The sequence below is a fragment of the Apus apus genome, chromosome 18 (genome assembly GCF_020740795.1).
Source record: "Apus apus isolate bApuApu2 chromosome 18, bApuApu2.pri.cur, whole genome shotgun sequence".
Taxonomy (NCBI): domain Eukaryota; kingdom Metazoa; phylum Chordata; class Aves; order Apodiformes; family Apodidae; genus Apus; species Apus apus.
In genome coordinates this window covers 3573870-3591536 of record NC_067299.1, presented here as the reverse complement: position 1 = coordinate 3591536, position 17667 = coordinate 3573870, and the positions used below count along the sequence as shown (strand labels likewise).

General features: G+C 54.6%; 2 protein-coding genes across 5 annotated transcripts; both read right to left on the bottom strand.

The window, feature by feature from the left end:
- Positions 1 to 284: 284 nt before the first annotated feature.
- Positions 285 to 13762, bottom strand: LOC127392112 (aldehyde dehydrogenase family 3 member A2-like). The gene is made up of 10 exons (XM_051635651.1): positions 13665 to 13762; positions 4069 to 4242; positions 3644 to 3875; positions 3462 to 3547; positions 3169 to 3377; positions 2921 to 3038; positions 2643 to 2784; positions 2313 to 2479; positions 1616 to 1715; positions 285 to 888 (listed from the first exon to the last, which is right to left on the bottom strand). The coding sequence occupies exons 2-10, from the start codon at positions 4228 to 4230 to the stop codon at positions 623 to 625; spliced, it is 1482 nt and encodes a 493-aa protein (XP_051491611.1). The 5' UTR covers positions 4231 to 4242; positions 13665 to 13762; the 3' UTR covers positions 285 to 622.
- Positions 5531 to 13762, bottom strand: ALDH3A2 (aldehyde dehydrogenase 3 family member A2). Of its 4 annotated transcripts, none has more exons than XM_051635647.1 (12): positions 13665 to 13762; positions 12815 to 12988; positions 12226 to 12457; positions 12044 to 12129; positions 11226 to 11434; positions 10978 to 11095; positions 10700 to 10841; positions 10372 to 10538; positions 9789 to 9888; positions 8667 to 8902; positions 7542 to 7665; positions 5531 to 7276 (listed from the first exon to the last, which is right to left on the bottom strand). In XM_051635647.1, the coding sequence occupies exons 2-11, from the start codon at positions 12974 to 12976 to the stop codon at positions 7585 to 7587; spliced, it is 1533 nt and encodes a 510-aa protein (XP_051491607.1). In that variant the 5' UTR covers positions 12977 to 12988; positions 13665 to 13762; the 3' UTR covers positions 5531 to 7276; positions 7542 to 7584. The 4 variants fall into 4 exon arrangements, with proteins under 4 accessions (XP_051491607.1, XP_051491609.1, XP_051491608.1 ...); XM_051635649.1 differs by having other exon boundaries at positions 7589 to 7665; XM_051635648.1 differs by lacking the exon at positions 13665 to 13762 and adding an exon at positions 13414 to 13437.
- Positions 13763 to 17667: the final 3905 nt, after the last annotated feature.

Below are 17667 nucleotides of genomic sequence, written 5' to 3'. Positions count from 1 at the left end.
CCCCCAGCAGCCCCGTGCACCAGTGGTGCCGTGGTCCCTGATGCTCCTCAAGTCCTTGGGGCAGAGTGTGGCTAAGGGGGGTTTCCCCTGCACTTCACCCTTCGGTCCGGTCAGGGATGGGATGCCACAGGTTTCAGAGACTCTTTCCCTCTCCTCTGGGCAGGCTGCTGGGGACAACCAACCTAGAGTGTCCCCACCAGTCACACCCACACTGCGTTGGGCTTGTTGCTGGCATGGGACGGGTTCCCACGGGGATCACAGGAGATGCTGCATAGACAACAGGCTCAGTCATAACTGCCTTTATTTTGATACCCTCATGACAAATCACTTCTCCTGTTGCCAAGAGCTTGTAGATGGGCTCCTGTCTGCAAACCAGGGCAGATGCTGCCTCCTTCCATCACTCACTGCTGAGGTTGGAACAGATTCCTGTGTTTCAGCAGGAGATGGAGCCTTCAGCTGGGGGTTTCTCTGCATTAGAGGGGCGTCCCACCCCCTCTCATTGGGGGGACACCATCTAGAGAGGCCCAGAAACAAGGCTGAGTCCCACAGGTAGAGCCCGAGGCAAAGGGATGATGGAGGCTGAGACCAGGTGGAGTTGGGGGACAGAGCTGGGAACATGCCCTCACACAGACAGCCAAGAGCCTAAGATCTCCTTTGCCACCACTGCTACCACAATCCCCAGCAGGGACAGGATGACCAGTCTTGGTTGGCCCTTGTTAAATGGCTTCAAGAGGAAGAACTTGGCCCAATCCACCTTCCTCTGGGTTTGGGGTGGGTACCGGAGTTGGTTCATAATCTCCATCTTCAGGTCCTTGATCAAGCAGGGGCGGTGGTGGGAGAAGGTCTCAAAGCTGTGCTTGCCATGGTAGGTGCCCATCCCACTGTTACCTGAGGGACACAACCCACCCAGGTCACACCCTGCATGGGGACAACTGCATTTCTTGCACTCTGCTTGGCAGCCCCCAGGATGCTGGAAAAGCTTGGTCATGGTGCTCCTCACACCTGGGGCAGCTGCTCTGCTCCCACGGATAGAGAAGCAAAGAGCAACTTTAACAACACAGAAATAAGCGAGGACCTGCTCAGCACCTTGAGCTGGTGCTCAGGCTGCCCACACACACCCTTGAAAAGCTAACAGCACCAGCCCTCTCCTCCCCAGGGCCAGTCCTGCTTCTCCCACAAAATTTACACAGGGGTCAGGGACAGGAGGAATGGGATCCATTATTTCAAGCAGTGGGACATCAGCAACCTGCCATCAGAAACACCCAAGACTTCAACCCTCTACCCACAGCCAGGCTGTCTCTGTCACAAAGCCACGAGTCTGATAGTGACCGTGGAAGCTCAACCAGCTACCTGGACACAGGCAACTTCATCCCACACCCTGACACAGGAGAACCAGAGCTACAGACAGGTGTGCCAGAGGGTTTCCTTCACCCACTGGCACCAAAACTGCTCCCACCACTAAACAGCCTTTTTACAACGACCCATCAGTGAAAATAATCTTAAGGGAAAATGCAGCTGAATGTTCTTGAATTGCCCAATGGGGAGAATGGCAGCTGGGTCAGAGGCTGCTGCTGAGAGGCTGAAACCAGGCGTATGGGATGACGTGGGGACTTACCCACACCACCAAAGGGCAGACCCAGAACCAGAAACTGCACAAAGACGTCGTTGGCTACCACGCTGCCACTGGAGGTCTCCGATATCACCTGTCTGATCAGCTGCCCAGAAGGAGAGATGGCACAGAACAGAGGGAAATCAAGAGGAGCCACCAACACATGGCATTTACCAGAGCAGGTGGGTCAAGGTGGCAGTTGCATTCCCCTTTGTGGGGGAACAGGCAGTGCCTTGTCCCTTGACAGAGGTCAGGTTGACATTACTTATACACAATATCTGCCCAGCTGGAACAGCCACGGAATGAAAAGGCTGCGTCTCAGTGGACAGGTCAGAGGTGGCAGTGCATGGGCCAGGGCCTGGGGTGCTCCTCAGCCCTCCTACCCCAGCTGCCCAGGGCTGTTGTGTCAGGGCAAACCCTCACCTAAATCCCTGACCTGGCACAACAGAGCCTGGAGCAAGAGATGTTCAAAGAACAAACACTCCCCAGCATGGGCTGTGGCCAGCTGAGGCACATGGGGATTTGGGCAAGCTCAGACACTTTCAGAGGGAGACTGGGGCCTCCAGCAGCTCTGGGGACATTCGGGGTCCCCCGTGAGCCAAAGGCTGCCATCCCCATGGGGAGGGCTCCCCAAGGGAGCTGTGCCTGGGACTGGGCACATTTGGGATCAAACTGCAGATGGGGGAGCAGAGCCCAGACACACCTGCTTGTTGTTGGAGAAGACGTACAGGGCAAGGGGCTTCTCCCGACGGTTGATGAACTCAATGGCTTCCTCCACGCTCTTCACGGGCACAATGGGAAGGACTGGCCCAAAGATTTCCTCCTCCATCACCTTTGATTCTGGAGATACGTTGGTGAGGACAGTTGGGGCTGAGGCAAACAGGAGGAAAGGAGATGGCATGAGCAGGACAGAAGACATGGCCCCCCACAGGACCTTGTCCTGGGCACGGCCCAGGTGTGGGGGCAACACACACCCAAACACAGCCCCAAAGCACCCACTGCCACCTCCCTCCACAACAGCTGCCAGAAGCACCTATGAAGCAGGAGGCCTCATCAACCTCCCCTCCGTGAGCGATCTTCTGCCCTTCCAGCAGGCCCACGATCCTTTGGAAGTGGCGCTTGTTGATGATCCTTTCGTAATCTGGAGATGACTTCACATCTGCCCCATAGAACTCCTGCCAAAGGGCACAGCAGAACCAAACACCTCACCACACCGTCGCAACGGCCACAGCTCCAAGGCTGCAGCTGCAGAAACTCAGACCTGGGCTGTAACGGGGACAACTCCCACGGCACAAGGACCTCCTGGCTCACCTGCAGAGTCGCCTTGATGTTCTCCACCACCTTGCTCTGGATGGACGGGTCACAGAGGATGTAGTCTGGGGCAATGCAGGTTTGCCCACAGTTCATGTACTTCCCCCACGTTATCCTCCTAGGAGGGAAAGGGAGATGGATTCTTCACAGTCAGGCCCTTCCAAACACCACAGCCTGGCTGGTCCTGCCTGGGTGACACCTGAGTCACTCTGGGGACAGTGGCCCACCCAGGGCTTCAACAGCCTGACCTGCAGGTGACAGCCAGGTCACAGTCCTTGTCGATGTAGCAGGGGCTCTTCCCACCCAGCTCCAGGGTGACGGGCGTCAGGTGCTTGGCGGCCGCTGCCATCACGATTTTGCCCACAGTGGAGTTGCCGGTGTAGAGGATGTGATCAAACCTCTGGGTCAGCAGTGCTGTTGTCTCAGGGACTCCTCCAGTGACCACGGGGTACAGCTCCTGGGGGGTGGGGAGAGAGCAAGGGTATCAGGGTTACCCCAACCCAGCAGAAAAAAACGGGGAGCGACGTGGAGCTCCACTCACCGGGTCGAGGTACTGGGGGAGGATCTCAGCCACCAGCCGAGCCGTGTGCTCACTCACCTCTGATGGCTTCACCACCACAGCATTGCCTGCAAGACAATCCCAGCACAGCCCCTGAGCCCTCACACACCTCTTCCCCCCTCCCCACAGCCCCATGAAGGACGAGGGCTCCAGAGGGTCCCCACCTGCTGCGATGGCCCCCACCAAAGGCTGCATGACAAGGAGAAAGGGGTAGTTCCAGGCCCCCATGATCAGCACCACCCCCAGGGGCTCAGGGTGGAGGTAGGTCTTGTCCCACATTGTCAGCACACTCCTCTGCAGAGGTTGAGGGGCTGTCCATGAGAGCAGCTTGTTCATGGCCATGGTCAGCTCCATTAGTACGATCAGGATCTCTTGGTTGTACGCACAGAGCCTACTCTGCAACGACAGGGAGCTTGCAGAGGGGATGGTGAAGGCACCCACCTCCTGCCCTCAGTGAGGGAAAAGTCATCCAGGAACACAGGGGACACCAGCCAAAACCACCTGGCACCCCAAAGGCAGCCCTTGGCCCCCCTGCTTCCCTCAGGGCTGTCCCCACAGCTGATGGGAGCAACCCCCTGCCAGCCCACACCTTGTGCAGATCCGCCTGCAGGGCTGCCTGGATCTCCTTCTCCTTCTCCTGCACCATCCGCTCCAGGGCCTTCAGCTGCTGCATCCTGAACTCCAGCGAGCGGCTCCGGCCCGAGCTGAAGGCGGCTCTGGCCCGGCCCACGACCTGCTGCATCCCCTCCATGGCTGCTCAGCGCTGCGGGACAGAGCCGAGAGGCACAGCTCAGGGATGGGCCATGGAGGGCTGCTCAAGACTGGGAACACTCCATCTGGGACCACTACCAAGAGATGCCCCACCTGGAACAAGGCTGGGAGATGTTCTCCTCCTTGGGTGGAGGTTTTTCAGGGCTCACACTCTCCCAATGCTCCTTCCTACCTGCACAGAGGCCACCAGTGGAGGGCCCCTCTGGTGGCAACCCAACATCTCTGGGAATGGCTGATAGATCCTGCTCTGCAGGTGCTTTCTCCTAGCTTGGGGACACCCTTAAGCCCACCAGCCAACCCATCCTCTGCTCACAAGTATACCCCTGAGGAGCCAAAACATGCAGACATCGGTGGCCTCTGCGGGCAGTGGGCTGGAAGTGGAGCTCTGTGCCCAGAGCCAGCCTGCACCCATCTTCCCTCTAACAGCAAAGCACTCATGTGGCTTCTCAGGAACGTGGGGAAAGATTGCAGGTTTCATCCTGCTTCCCAGGAGCAGTCTTGCACTTTTCAGTCAGGACAAGAGATGTGCCTGCAGTCCCTGCCTAACCCAACGAGACACCGAGGCTCCCCTGCAACCACTAAAATCTGCCCTTCCCTGCCCATGGCTGAGTGACACAGCCCCAGGCCTGGCTGAGAAAGCAGATGACTCATCAAAAAATGAAGGAAAAAGTAAAGTTACCTTCAGAGAAGCTTCTGTCTCCACCAGCCTCCCACAGCGAGTGCAAGCAGGTTCCAGCCTTCTCCTTGCCCTGGCTCAGTGATGTCTCCTCCCTCCCAGGAGAGGAGCTGGCCCAGGGGCAGGGCTCTCCCCAGGCACAAGGCAACCTCTGCCCAGACATATCCTTGTCTTGGGAATACACAAGGCCTGGATTGCCCCGTTAAGCCGAGGTGGAGACTCAGCTGCCCAGGGTGGGATCATGAGACACCAGGTGGCTTTGCCCACCTTGGGCACACGGGGCCAGGGAAAGCTTCCATGGGCTGCAGCAGCCGCTGGGAACCAGGGAATCCAGCCCCTTCCATCCAGCCTGGATCTGAACAAACTCCAGGCTGGCAGTGCCTGCAGGTGGGAGGCAATGGGGAGGATGGATTTGCACAGGACAAGACAGGAGAAACAGTCCAGCTCCTTCACCACTCCCTGCTACAACTCGGGGGGCTCTGTCCCCACAAGCAGAGGCCGTGGCACGGGGGACACACCATGTGTGACATCCAGCCAAGCTGTGGCCGTGGCTGGGAGCAGCAGAGGATCTGCAGGGGAAGGCAGGGACTTACCACACTTGCTGTTTTATTTCAATTCTCAGTGTTTATTTAGTACTTGCAAAATATACCATTAAAAAGGCTTAGCATGGGGACTTTCAACCAGGCATGAAGAAATCCCACCTATTGCACAGTAAATGTTATTTTCTACTCTCTAGTGAGTCATTGCATTTAATAATAATTTTTTTAATTCGGCTTATTTAAGCATTAATATTTCTAAGGTCCTTTCACCTTAAATTTCTCCAGCACCCTCTCCCCAAGCTAGAACAAGTCCCCCATATTATCTCCCAGTGCAAGATTATAGCAGACCCAGAAGCTGGAACACAAAGGAGTACATACTCTGCCAGTAATTTCTTTTTCCTTAGAGGAATCTGACCAGGAACAGGTTTGTACTGGTTTTGGCTGGGATTAAGTTAATTTTCATCATAATTGCCAAGTTTCTTCATAGCAGGATGGTGCCATGTTTTGGATTTGTGACCAAAGCAGTGCTGGTAACACCCCCATGTCTCAGTTGTTGCTGAACTGTCCTTGCACAGCCCCAAGGTCTCTGTTCTTCACAGCCCCACCTGTGGCTGGGCTGGGACAGCCAGAAGCAGGGAAGGCACTTGGCTGGGAGAGCTGACCCCAACTGCCCAAAGGGATATTCCAGGCTGTATGACATTGTGCTCAGTGCTCAAAGCTGGAGGGGTAAAGAAGAGGAAGGATGGGGGACACTGGGAATTATGGCATCTGTCTTCCCAAGCTGCTGTTTGGGGTGATGAAGCCCTGCTTTCCTGGGGATGGCAGAACATCTGCCTGCTGAAGGGAAGTTCAGAATGAATTCCTTCATTTGCCCACCTGCCCACCCAGGTTTTGCTTTACCTATTAAACCTCATCTCAACCTACAAGTTTTCTGACCTTCTCCCTTCTGACTTTCCTCCCGATCCCAGTGGGGGTGTGAGCAAGTGGCTGGGTAGGGCTTGGCCCACCTGGGCTAACCCACAACTGGTTATTTTGTGATTCCCACTTCTCTAAAGAGACCTGGATGATTTTTTTTTTTTATTTTTTTTTTTTTTTGTATGAGCATAAGATACTCTTATCATCAAACACAGGCAGAGCAGGTCTCCTCTTTGTCATTTTCTAACTGCCAAATAATTGTTGCAGACACACAGTGAAACCCAGAGCCCCAAAAAGGGCTGCATCTCCTGACCAGCTCTGGACAATTCTGTTCATAGGGATCCATGAATATTTCACCTCAATTAAACAGCAAGTGGGAACCTCACTAAGTTTAACCACTGCTAAGATGCACCAGCCAGCACAGCCTGTCTCAGACTTGTCACCAAGAGGGTGGCTGTTGGGAGCACAACAGAAGAGAGACTGTCCCAAAAACTGCAGGGAAAACACTGTCAAGCGAATTGCAACTGAAACTTCTGCTCCTGTGGGTTGCTGAAGGAAAGCAAGTGGTTTGGTGCAAGGCACAGTGTGCAGGTCTCTGGGAGCAGCTCTCTGCATGGCATGGGGTGGAGGCAGGGCCTGGTATTTCTTGCTCTGCAGTCCTCCTTTGAGAGCTTGTACCCACTGGTCCCTCTGCTTCAGCACGGCTTTTAGTAGACAGGAGTCTGAGCCTCCTCTGTTAGTGCCTCTCTAAGGCTACTCTGTGCTCCACAACTCACGGAAATAACCCAGCAAAAAGGAAAATAAATGACTTCTCAGCTTAAGGAAACCGTCGCAAAGCAAGAGCTCAGAGTATGACTTGTATGTGGTGCCTTCTCCTCTGGTCAGTTGTAAACCATCTGTGAAAGCAAAACACACCGTTGTCCTGTGAGGGATCTGCTGACACAAACCCAGCTCCCTCTCCAGAGCAGCCTGAAGCAAAGCCCCTTCACTCAAGCTAACTTCCCCAGGCTCGCCTGCATGCTGAGCTCTGAGCACTGCCAGGGAAAGCATCACTCTCTGGCTCCAGGAGGAACCTTCTCCAAGCCCCACACTCACTACTCTAAAAAAGCTTTGCCTGATCTCAAACCAGGTCTGCAGAGAGGAGAAGAAAAAGGCTCCTACCTCACCACGACAGCCACAGCAGAGCTCTGAAACCTGTTCCTCCTTACCACACACTGCGCCAGCCCAGCCTCTGAACAGCCAGCACAATCAAGAGGGCTTTTCTCTTCAGCACAGACTGGTGATTCTGAGAAAACCCAAATGATTTCAAGACGCCGTGAGTTCCCTGTCTCCACTGAGAATGCATTCACCTGGACAGGGCCTGGCTGCTGCTTCAAGGCCTGTGCCAGTTGTTGGCTCTTACACCTCCTGCTGGACCCAGCCGTGATGGCAGGTTATCTCCCACAGCTTGCTGGGCTCCTGCACATCTCCTCGCAGCAGTAACAACACAGAACAACAGGCTGAAGGGCAGAGCCCTGACCCACCCTGGAGGGGACATCTCCTGTCCCCTCCGTGGCTGTTCCCTAAAGCCCCAGGGCAGGAATGGGAAGGAGGCACAGCCCAGCTCTGCAAGGAGCAGCCAGCACTGCCTGGTCCACCAGCCACAGAGAACCACCAGCTCCAGGAACACCTGGAGTTTTACATCTTACTCCTCCACCCTCAGGAGGCATCTCAAGTCCTCTGGCCAGCACCAGCAAGCATCTGCAACCCACAGAGAGGGGAGGACATCCCACCCTTCTGCACCACTCAGCCAGAAACAAGGGAGGAAACGGAAATAATTGAGCTAAGGGCGGATGGGGGCTGCAACTGGGCGAGGACCAAGAGCTCGTTGTAGCCCACGACCTCCCTTCCTCAGGGCCCCCCGGCACAGAACGGCGGCCGGCTGGGCCAGGCTGTGGAGCAGCTCACAACGCCGCTCAGGAGAGCCCAGGAACTGAAACCACTCCCAAGACTTGTCCAAAATGTACCAAACTCTGCCTCTGGAGGGAGCCTCGGACAGCTGCCACCCACCAAGGCAGGGCAACAAACAGTACAGCAGCCTAGATCTCCCTGAGGACATTTCTATTCTAGGTAATACTGGCAAGAGCGAGAAGCAGATCTTGGTAATTTCAGGTAGGCCAGAGACCATAAGTCTCAAGAGAGAAGAAACAGGCTCTAAGAAAGGGCTGCAGGTGCAAAGAGTGGCCTTGCAGGAGATCAGGTGTATCACACATGCACTCACAGAGATGGCAAAGACCCAAAGCTCACCTTTGCCACCACAGCTGCCACAATCCCCACCACAGCCAGGATGACCAGTCCGATTTTGCCCTTGTTAAACCGCTTCAAGAGGAAGAACTTGGCCCAATCCACCTTCTTCTGGCTGCCCGGTGGGTACCGGAGTTTGTTTGAACCCTCCATCTTCAGGTCCTTGATCAAGCAGGAGCGCCGGTGGGAGAAGGTCTCAAAGCTGTGCTTGCCATGGTAGGCGCCCATCCCGCTGTTACCTGAGGGACACAACCCACCCAGGTCACACAACAGCCTCAGCCAGTCAAACCTTTGGCCACTCGAGGCCACCAGCAGAGCAAGAAGCAGGACAGGACTTCAGTTGCTTGCCAGATGCAGTGCATGTTACCCACCCTGCATCGGCCTCGCTGCCGTTCAAAAACAACTTCTCTATATTCCTGCAGAGAGGACAACTGATCCTCTCCGCAGCACTTCCCAGTCTCTGAGATATCCAGCTGCACTCCATCCCTCTTCTTCCCCACCCCATTTTCACTCCATGCTCTCCAGTACTTCCTTATGTCTCTATGTGTGCTGTTCCCTGTGCCCTTGAGCCATCTCCAAGTCTTCCCTGGATTTAGCTCCCTCTCAAAGCACCGTGCCAGGGCTGTGAGACCCAACCAGTGCTGTGTGAGGAGGGTTTCCTGAGAAGCCCTGCAGGGTACACCTCTCCTTTTCATCCCAGGGCAGTGTGTGCTTTTCACAGCAGCTGAACACTCCTGGTTCAGTCAGTTTGTGAGCACTGCAACACCCAAGACCCAAACCCTCTTTCTGCAAAGTTCCCAAGAGGCTGTTCCACGACCTGCTCCCGTTCTCCTGCCCTTCCTGCAATTACTGCTAATCACTCTGATTGCAGCTAATGTTTTTAATGCTTCTTTCACATCAGTCTGCACTAAATGCTTCAGTCTTCCCCAGAGAAGACACAAAGGTTTTCCCTTTTTGGCCCCTCTCCTAATGTACTTCCAGAATCTATTAGCATTATTGAGATCTGCTGTACAGAGACAGGCTGTAACAGGCCAGGGGTACCTGGGTACACACCAAGTGCTGCTGTTCCCTGGATCACATCAGGCATTATCAAGTCCCAACACTTAAAGAGCTCCAGTAACTTACCTACACCACCAAAGGGTAGGGTTGAGAGGAAGAAATGCATGATGACATCATTCCCAGTAAAACCCCCACTGGAGGTTTCCGAGATGACTCTTTTGATTAACTGGCAAAAGAAAACAAAACATCATAAAGGTCCAGAGGAGACCAGACCATGTAATGGAGCAGGACAGGGAAGGCAGCTACAAGCCAAGAGGCCACAGTGTTCATGTTCTCTGGCAGACAATTCAGACAAGACCTTTGCATGCAATGTTAACTCAAGGAAACTGGGAAAGCTCGGAAGAGGGATTAGAAAAGATGGAAACTTGGGAGCCCAACTCCCCAGCAATATATTAGAAGTAACAATCATTAAAGACTTTGTGGCACTGAAGAGGAAAATTCAGCGTTTACTCCTTCTATTTCACCAAGTCAGGCAAACACAAAGCTCCTCAGCAGGAGACTGGAGCCTCCAGCAGCTCTGGGGACATTCAGGGTCCCCCGTGAGCCAAAGGCTGCCATCCCCATGGGGAGGGCTCCCCAAGGGAGCTGTGCCGGGGACTGGGCACGTTTGGCATCAAACTGCAGATGGGGGAGCAGAGCCCAGACACACCTGCTTGTTGTTGGAGAAGACGTACAGGGCAAGGGGCTTCTCCCGACGGTTGATGAACTCAATGGCTTCCTCCACGCTCTTCACAGGCACAATGGGAAGGACTGGCCCAAAGATTTCCTCCTCCATCACCTTTGATTCTGGAGATACGTTGGTGAGGACAGTTGGGGCTGAGGCAAACAGGAGGAAAGGAGATGGCATGAGCAGGACAGAAGACATGGCCCCCCACAGGACCTTGTCCTGGGCACGGCCCAGGTGTGGGCAACACACACCCAAACACAGCCCCAAAGCACCCACTGCCACCTCCCTCCACAACAGCTGCCAGAAGCACCTATGAAGCAGGAGGCCTCATCAACCTCCCCTCCGTGAGCGATCTTCTGCCCTTCCAGCAGGCCCACGATCCTTTGGAAGTGGCGCTTGTTGATGATCCTTTCGTAATCTGGAGATGACTTCACATCTGCCCCATAGAACTCCTGCCAAAGGGCACAGCAGAACCAAACACCTCACCACACCGTCGCAACGGCCACAGCTCCAAGGCTGCAGCTGCAGAAACTCAGACCTGGGCTGTAACGGGGACAACTCCCACGGCACAAGGACCTCCTGGCTCACCTGCAGAGTCGCCTTGATGTTCTCCACCACCTTGCTCTGGATGGATGGGTCACAGAGGATGTAGTCTGGGGCAATGCAGGTTTGCCCACAGTTCATGTACTTCCCCCACGTTATCCTCCTAGGAGGGAAAGGGAGATGGATTCTTCACAGTCAGGCCCTTCCAAACACCACAGCCTGGCTGGTCCTGCCTGAGTGACACCTGAGTCACTCTGGGGACAGTGGCCCACCCAGGGCTTCAACAGCCTGACCTGCAGGCGACAGCCAGGTCACAGTCCTTGTCGATGTAGCAGGGGCTCTTCCCACCCAGCTCCAGGGTGACGGGCGTCAGGTGCTTGGCGGCCGCTGCCATCACGATTTTGCCCACGGTGGAGTTGCCGGTGTAGAGGATGTGATCAAACCTCTGGGTCAGCAGTGCTGTTGTCTCGGGGACTCCTCCAGTGACCACGGGGTACAGCTCCTGGAGGCCAAACACAAGCCTGATAGTTACTTTCATTTACAGCACATGTATCAAGGCAGCAGCTCCACATGGGGCAGAATTACTTGTGAGCCACATTAGCATCTGGACAAAGGAGAGTGATAACAGAGATAAGCTCTGCTCCTTCCCCTGAACTGGACTTTTCACTTGCCATGTTGTCCCACGAGAAGTAAAAGAAACTGAGGCTTAGGTTGGAGCTGAGTCATGTTGAAACTGAGCAAATGGTGCCCCATTCTCAGAAGAGCCAGGCACAGCCAACATCCAACATAAACTCCTGTTTATCTTGGGGTGTTCCCAGCACAGCATCCAAAACAGCAGTTATTGCAGAGAGAAGCACATATGTCCCTCTTTACACAGTGAGGAATGTCAAAAAGGCTGTAAGGTTGCAGCAATAGTACACAGGCATATTAGGTTACGCAAGCATAGGAAGGATAACTTAATATGTTCTTGTACTGTAAGAATAACTCAACATTTCCTGTATCTCCTGCTTAAGCAGCTTTGGAGAGAGCGAGCAAACAATCTGACTCCAACCTGCAGGAGCCCTTCGAAAGCATAAGCACTTCCCTCAAACAATCACAGAGCCCCACTCACCGGGTCGAGGTACTGGGGGAGGATCTCAGCCACCAGCCGAGCCGTGTGCTCACTCACCTCCGATGGCTTCACCACCACAGCATTGCCTGCAAGACAATCCCAGCACAGCCCCTGAGCCCTCACACACCTCTTCCCCCCTCCCCACAGCCCCATGAAGGACAAGGGCTCCAGAGGGTCCCCACCTGCTGCGATGGCCCCCACCAAAGGCTGCATGACGAGGACAAAGGGGTAGTTCCAGGCCCCGATGATCAGCACCACCCCCAGGGGCTCAGGGTTGATGAAGGCCTCGTCCCGCATCGTCAGCAGGTTCTTCTTCACAGGCTGGGGGGCTGCCCAGGATGGCAGCTTGTCCATGGCCAGGGCCACCTCCCCCAGCACGCCCAGGATCTCCTGGCTGTACGCGCTGTGCCCACACTGCAACGACAGGCAATTTGGAGAGGGGACAGTAGAGACACCCACCTCCTGCACCCACCCTGGCAGCCTGGGGAAGCAGGGTAAATTGTGCTGGCTCCAAGTGTGTGCCAGGGCAGCTCCTGGCAGTGCTGCCCCAAAGGATCCCTGGCAAAAGATGGTCAGTCTGGGAGCGTGGGGCTCAGTTTGTGGAAGAAGCCAAAACCTGACACGTCCTACCCTCAGTGAGGGAAAAGTCATCCAGGAACACAGGGGACACCAGCCAAAACCACCTGGCACCCCAAAGGCAGCCCTTGGCTCCCCTGCTTCCCTCAGGGCTGTCCCCACGGCTGATGGGAGCAACCCCCTGCCAACCCACACCTTGTGCAGATCCGCCTGCAGGGCTGCCTGGATCTCCTTCTCCTTCTCCTGCACCATCCGCTCCAGGGCCTTCAGCTGCTGCATCCTGAACTCCAGCGAGCGGCTCCGGCCCGAGCTGAAGGCGGCTCTGGCCCGGCCCACGACCTGCTGCATCCCCTCCATGGCTGCTCAGCGCTGCGGGACAGAGCCGAGAAGCACAGCTCAGGGATGGGGGGGGCGGGGAAGGCGTCCGTCCTGCTGAGGGAAGCGGACTCTTCCCATCGGGATCGGTCCCTCCTGTCACCCGCCCCCTCTGCCCTGTGCGCTGCGGTCGGTGACCGAAGGGCGGGACGGAAAGGAGCACCCGGAGCGCAGGGCAGCCCCGGAGCACAGGGGGGCAGCCTCGGAGCGCAGGGGGGCAGGCAGGGCCGAGGGGCAGAGGGCAGGAAGGCCGAGGGACGGGCCGCCCTTCCCAGCAAGGCCGCGGGGCCCCCCCCCAAGGGCAGCCGGGCCGGGGCGGGAGGAACCCCGGGGATCCCCCAAACACCCGCCGGCCTGAGGCCAACCCCGCGCCCACCCCCCTCCCCGGCTCCCTCCGCCCTCCCGGGGTCCCCGCTCGCCTCCGCCGCTTCCGCCTCCCGCTCCCCCCGCAGCAGCCGCGGAATGGAAGCGGCGGGCACGGGGCGGGGCCCGGGGAGGAAAGCGGGGCCCGAAGCCCCGGTAACCGGGCGCTGCGGGAGCGGAGCAGCGTCCCGCCAGCCTGGGGAGGAGCTGGGGGAGCGCAAGGGAGAGCGTGGCAGGAGAGGAGGGAGCAACAGGCCGGAGCGGGGGCAAGGAGGGGAGCCTGCAGCCCCGGGGGCACCGCCGGTACCTGCGTTCCCGCCGTCAGGAATGTTCCTTCCTTAATCCCAGCGCCTCTGCAGCCCGCGCTGCCCCCCACAGGCTGCCAAACACCCCCGGGGCTCTCCCGGGAGCTCCGCCGAGCCGGGGGTGGAACCGGGACTGGCACCGACTGCAGCCCTGCAGGTTGTGAAACGCAGGGAACGAGAGCAAAGTCCTCCCCAGGGCTCCTTATCTAAGGAGGGTAAGTGGCACAGGGCAGCGTAACTGCGCCGGTTTTGCATTTTTCCCCTCCTTTTTTGAGTGGCATTTCAGAGCCCAGGTGCTGGGGAAGGGGGTCATGGAGCCCTTCCTGCAACCTCCTGCTCAGGTGGGCAGGAGAGACGAGTCTGTCAAGAAAAACTGGCCGGCCAGCACGGAAAACACAGGTGATGGTTTGTAGGAGGCAAAGTGATCAACCAGGAATGGCCTGGCTTGATCAAATTGACCTTGATCAAGCACTCACGTGGGAAACCCCAAAAAAAGCCAAACCAAACCAAACCAACAACGGGGAAAGGAGCTGAGACAAGGCGGGGCTCATTCCAGTTTAAATCACAACATTTCAAATTATCCTGCCATGACTTGTTCTAAGAGATGCAAGGGGGTGATTTGGGAATCACTCCCAGGCTGTTAGGCTCTGCTGCTCTCAACAAGCTCTTGCACAGGCCATCTATTGCCAGTGCTCCTCTGCTAAATCTGTGTCCACTAACCCCTGGGGCCCACCAGGCACCTCTGCACGCCCAGGGCTAGCACAGAGCACATGCCCCCACCCAAAAAGTTTCATGATCTTTTTTCCCAGATCAGCCTGGGGGTGCCCTCTAGCTCCACAGGCTGTCTGCCTGAGCCACGACTGCCCCCAAACACAAAGCCTGGCTTTGGTGAGGTCAGGCTGGTACTGTGCCACACTGTCACAGAAACCTGGTCTTAATGCTCCTTGGTATTTGTAGCACAGAGCAGCAGCAAGGCTGCAATCTGGCAGACAGTCCCTTTCAGGCCTTGTCAGGGACATCTTTCAGCCAATTATGGACAGGAACCAAGGCTGAGGACATTTTAAGTCTTGCAAAATACCAGTTGAGGCTCCCTGGCGTGTCTGGGTGAGGCACGTGGATTTCAGGGAAGTGTGGGGTCTCGAGATGGGAGAACACCCCAGACAGCGCCGGGGGAAGCGCACGCTCTGCAGCGTGATCCCCGTGCCTGGCAGCTGACAGGGGTAGCTATTTTTGTTCAGTCACTAAGAAATAATAAGGGAACTATTTATGGGAAAGTAACTGAACTCCGGAGGAACCAGGAGGTGAGCGGGGCTGGGGGTGCTCCAATCACCCCTAGACCAGCAAGGGATGTTTTACTGAGGAGCTGAGCCCAGGATTCCCCTCTCCACTCCCCACAGCCCCTTACTCTCCATCCCCTCTTGGAGGCAATTACAGCAAAGCACCTGGGTGAGACAGGCTCCTGCCCCATGCTGGGCCCAGGGAGCATGTCTTTGGGCTGCTCCTTGCCCTGCACCCCAAATCATCCAGCAGAGCCTGAGAAAGGAAGGCTCTGGTTTCAAAGATAAGCTGTGCAGTGTTTGGTTTCAAGAGTCCACCACACGACACAGCTAATCGATCAATGTTTCTTTAGCTCGCTCACCACACTCACAGAAATGCAGAGGGTTTTTTGCTAGGCTGAGGATCCTCAGTTTCTGTTCAAACATCTACCTAGTCTCGAGTTCCAAGGGTTTTCTACAGGTCACACAATCCAGCCAGTGGCACAAGAAGATACAGAAGGCCAAACAGCAGTCAGTCATGGAAGCGGGTACAGAAGATGAACAACAGGGCCAAGTTTTAAGGAACCTACACCAATAAATGCAGCTCAGTTCATTTATGGCATCACTTGTTTTGAAAGCTGTGGCTGATCTCACATTTGCAAGAACAAGATACTGTGTAGCACAGAGCCATGGTCTGTGGGCTGCATTGTAGACATAGCTGGGGCCATGGAAAATGTGAAAGGGACACAAAGAAACAATGAAAATGATTGGCACAAAGACTGCAAGGAGACTCAACAGCACCACTGGCATTTAGTTTGTTTTCAGCCCGAGAGGAGGGGGGAGCCTGCCAGATACAAAAGCCCATTGAAAAGGTGTTTGTCTGAAGAAGCAGTGCCAAGACTTTGGTAGACTGGGCTCCAGCTGACTTAAAGACCTCAGGGGAGGGGTTATGGAGCTCTACTGCACTGACCTACAGAGAGGAGGAGCTATGTGGGCACTCAGTAAAAAGCCACAGCCAGGGATAAGGCTCAGGTTGGACAGGGAAGTTAAGATAAAAGGAGATTTGCTTAAAGACATAAAGTCAGCCTGGGCAGTAAAAAATAAAATAAAATAGTGGCAAGCAGAGATCAGAGCAGACAAAAAAGTCACAGGATCAACATAAAATAGAAAAACATACAAAAAAAATAGGAAAAGAAGCAGGAAGCAAAAAGGAGGAGGGTCACAAGCCAAGTCACAAGCGAGCCCATCTGAATTTCAAAGCCTCCACTAGCTTTGAAAGCAGTGGTATCCAGCTTTACTTGCTCTAGACTAAAGAGCAAGCTTCCCTTCTGGGTGCAGCTGGGCTGTGCACTGCAGTGTTGTGACACCAGTTACTGCCTCTGAATCCAGAGGTGACAATGGGCACACCCTGACATTGACGTGCAAGAAAGCAGCAAGAACCATGCAGAACATAGCAAGCCTCAACTTACACCTCTCAGCTGAAGCATGCCTCTCAGAATAACATGTAGTACCTTAGTTGTGAGTTAAATTAACTACATTTCATTTTCTGTATCGGAGGAAGGGCTGGGAGTTCCACTTGTTTATAAAAAAGCAGCAAACGTCAGGATCAAAATGGGTTTTAGATGCCTCAGTCAACATTATACACTATGGAGAGAGTGGGACAAGCACAAACATGGTGCTCTTGAGTAGATGCTAGAGAGCTGAACTAGAAAAGCAGCACATCAAATACCTCCTTTCAAGCTCTCTCTCAAAAGGCTGGGGAAAAAAAAAAAAGTGTTTGGTAGAAACAAGCACCTGCTGTTCAGCACGGAGAGCCGAAGACAGAGGACAGCTTCAGCATCTTTGTGGAATGAGTTTATGCAGCAAGACAGGCCATGAACATTGGTCTCCTCCTCCTGAAAACAGCAAACAAGAATAGTGCTTTTCTTCTCCTCCTGTTTGTGCAGCTGTAAGTCTTGCTGGCAAGAGTGGAAGGGGAATGAGCTTGAATCCTGAGGAAAAAAAAAAGAAAACCAACAAAAAGCAGTGAGTTCCTGGGAAAGCAGCTTATCTCCCAGACTTGCGTGCTAGGGCTTTTGCTTTGTTCCTAGATTGGAGTTCAGACTTATCATTAGCATTCCCTGCTCACTCCTTCCTCATCCTCTTTATGTGCTAGTCCCAAGCGTAGGGGTTTTCGAAATAATAAATGGGGAAAAATGTGATAGTACAACTAAAAAATACAACAACAGGCACATACCAGCTACCGCAGCACACCTCAGCTGAGAAGACCCCAGCTACTGGTGGACAAAGCCCATTTTTCACAAAGTTTGGATAGAAATTGTAACTTATGCCAGTCTGCTGTTAATTGGCTCTGTCTGTGCTGTTCTGGCATCCCAGAGAGCTCCTCTTTGCTACAGGCAACAAACAAAGCACCTTGTGAAAGAACATAGACCTGTTACATCCAGGCACCTGCTTAGCGTATTTGTTTTCAAATCCAAGTTAAAAAAACCAAACAAACCAAAACAACAAAAAGCAGGACAAATTGTTTTCCTAAATAAAGTGAAAACAAACTCAGGGACACCTGGTGCCAGAACTATCCAGAGATAAGGTGCTCAACCAAGTTGAGCCCTGCCCTGGTGGCACATCCAGCTGCTGAGCTGAGCATCTCTTCACCCAAGAAGGGAACATTCAGCAACTGGTTTAACCAGCTGAAGTACAGAGCATTTTTTTTTTTTTTTAAGGTAACAGTTACAGAGACACAGAAACTTGG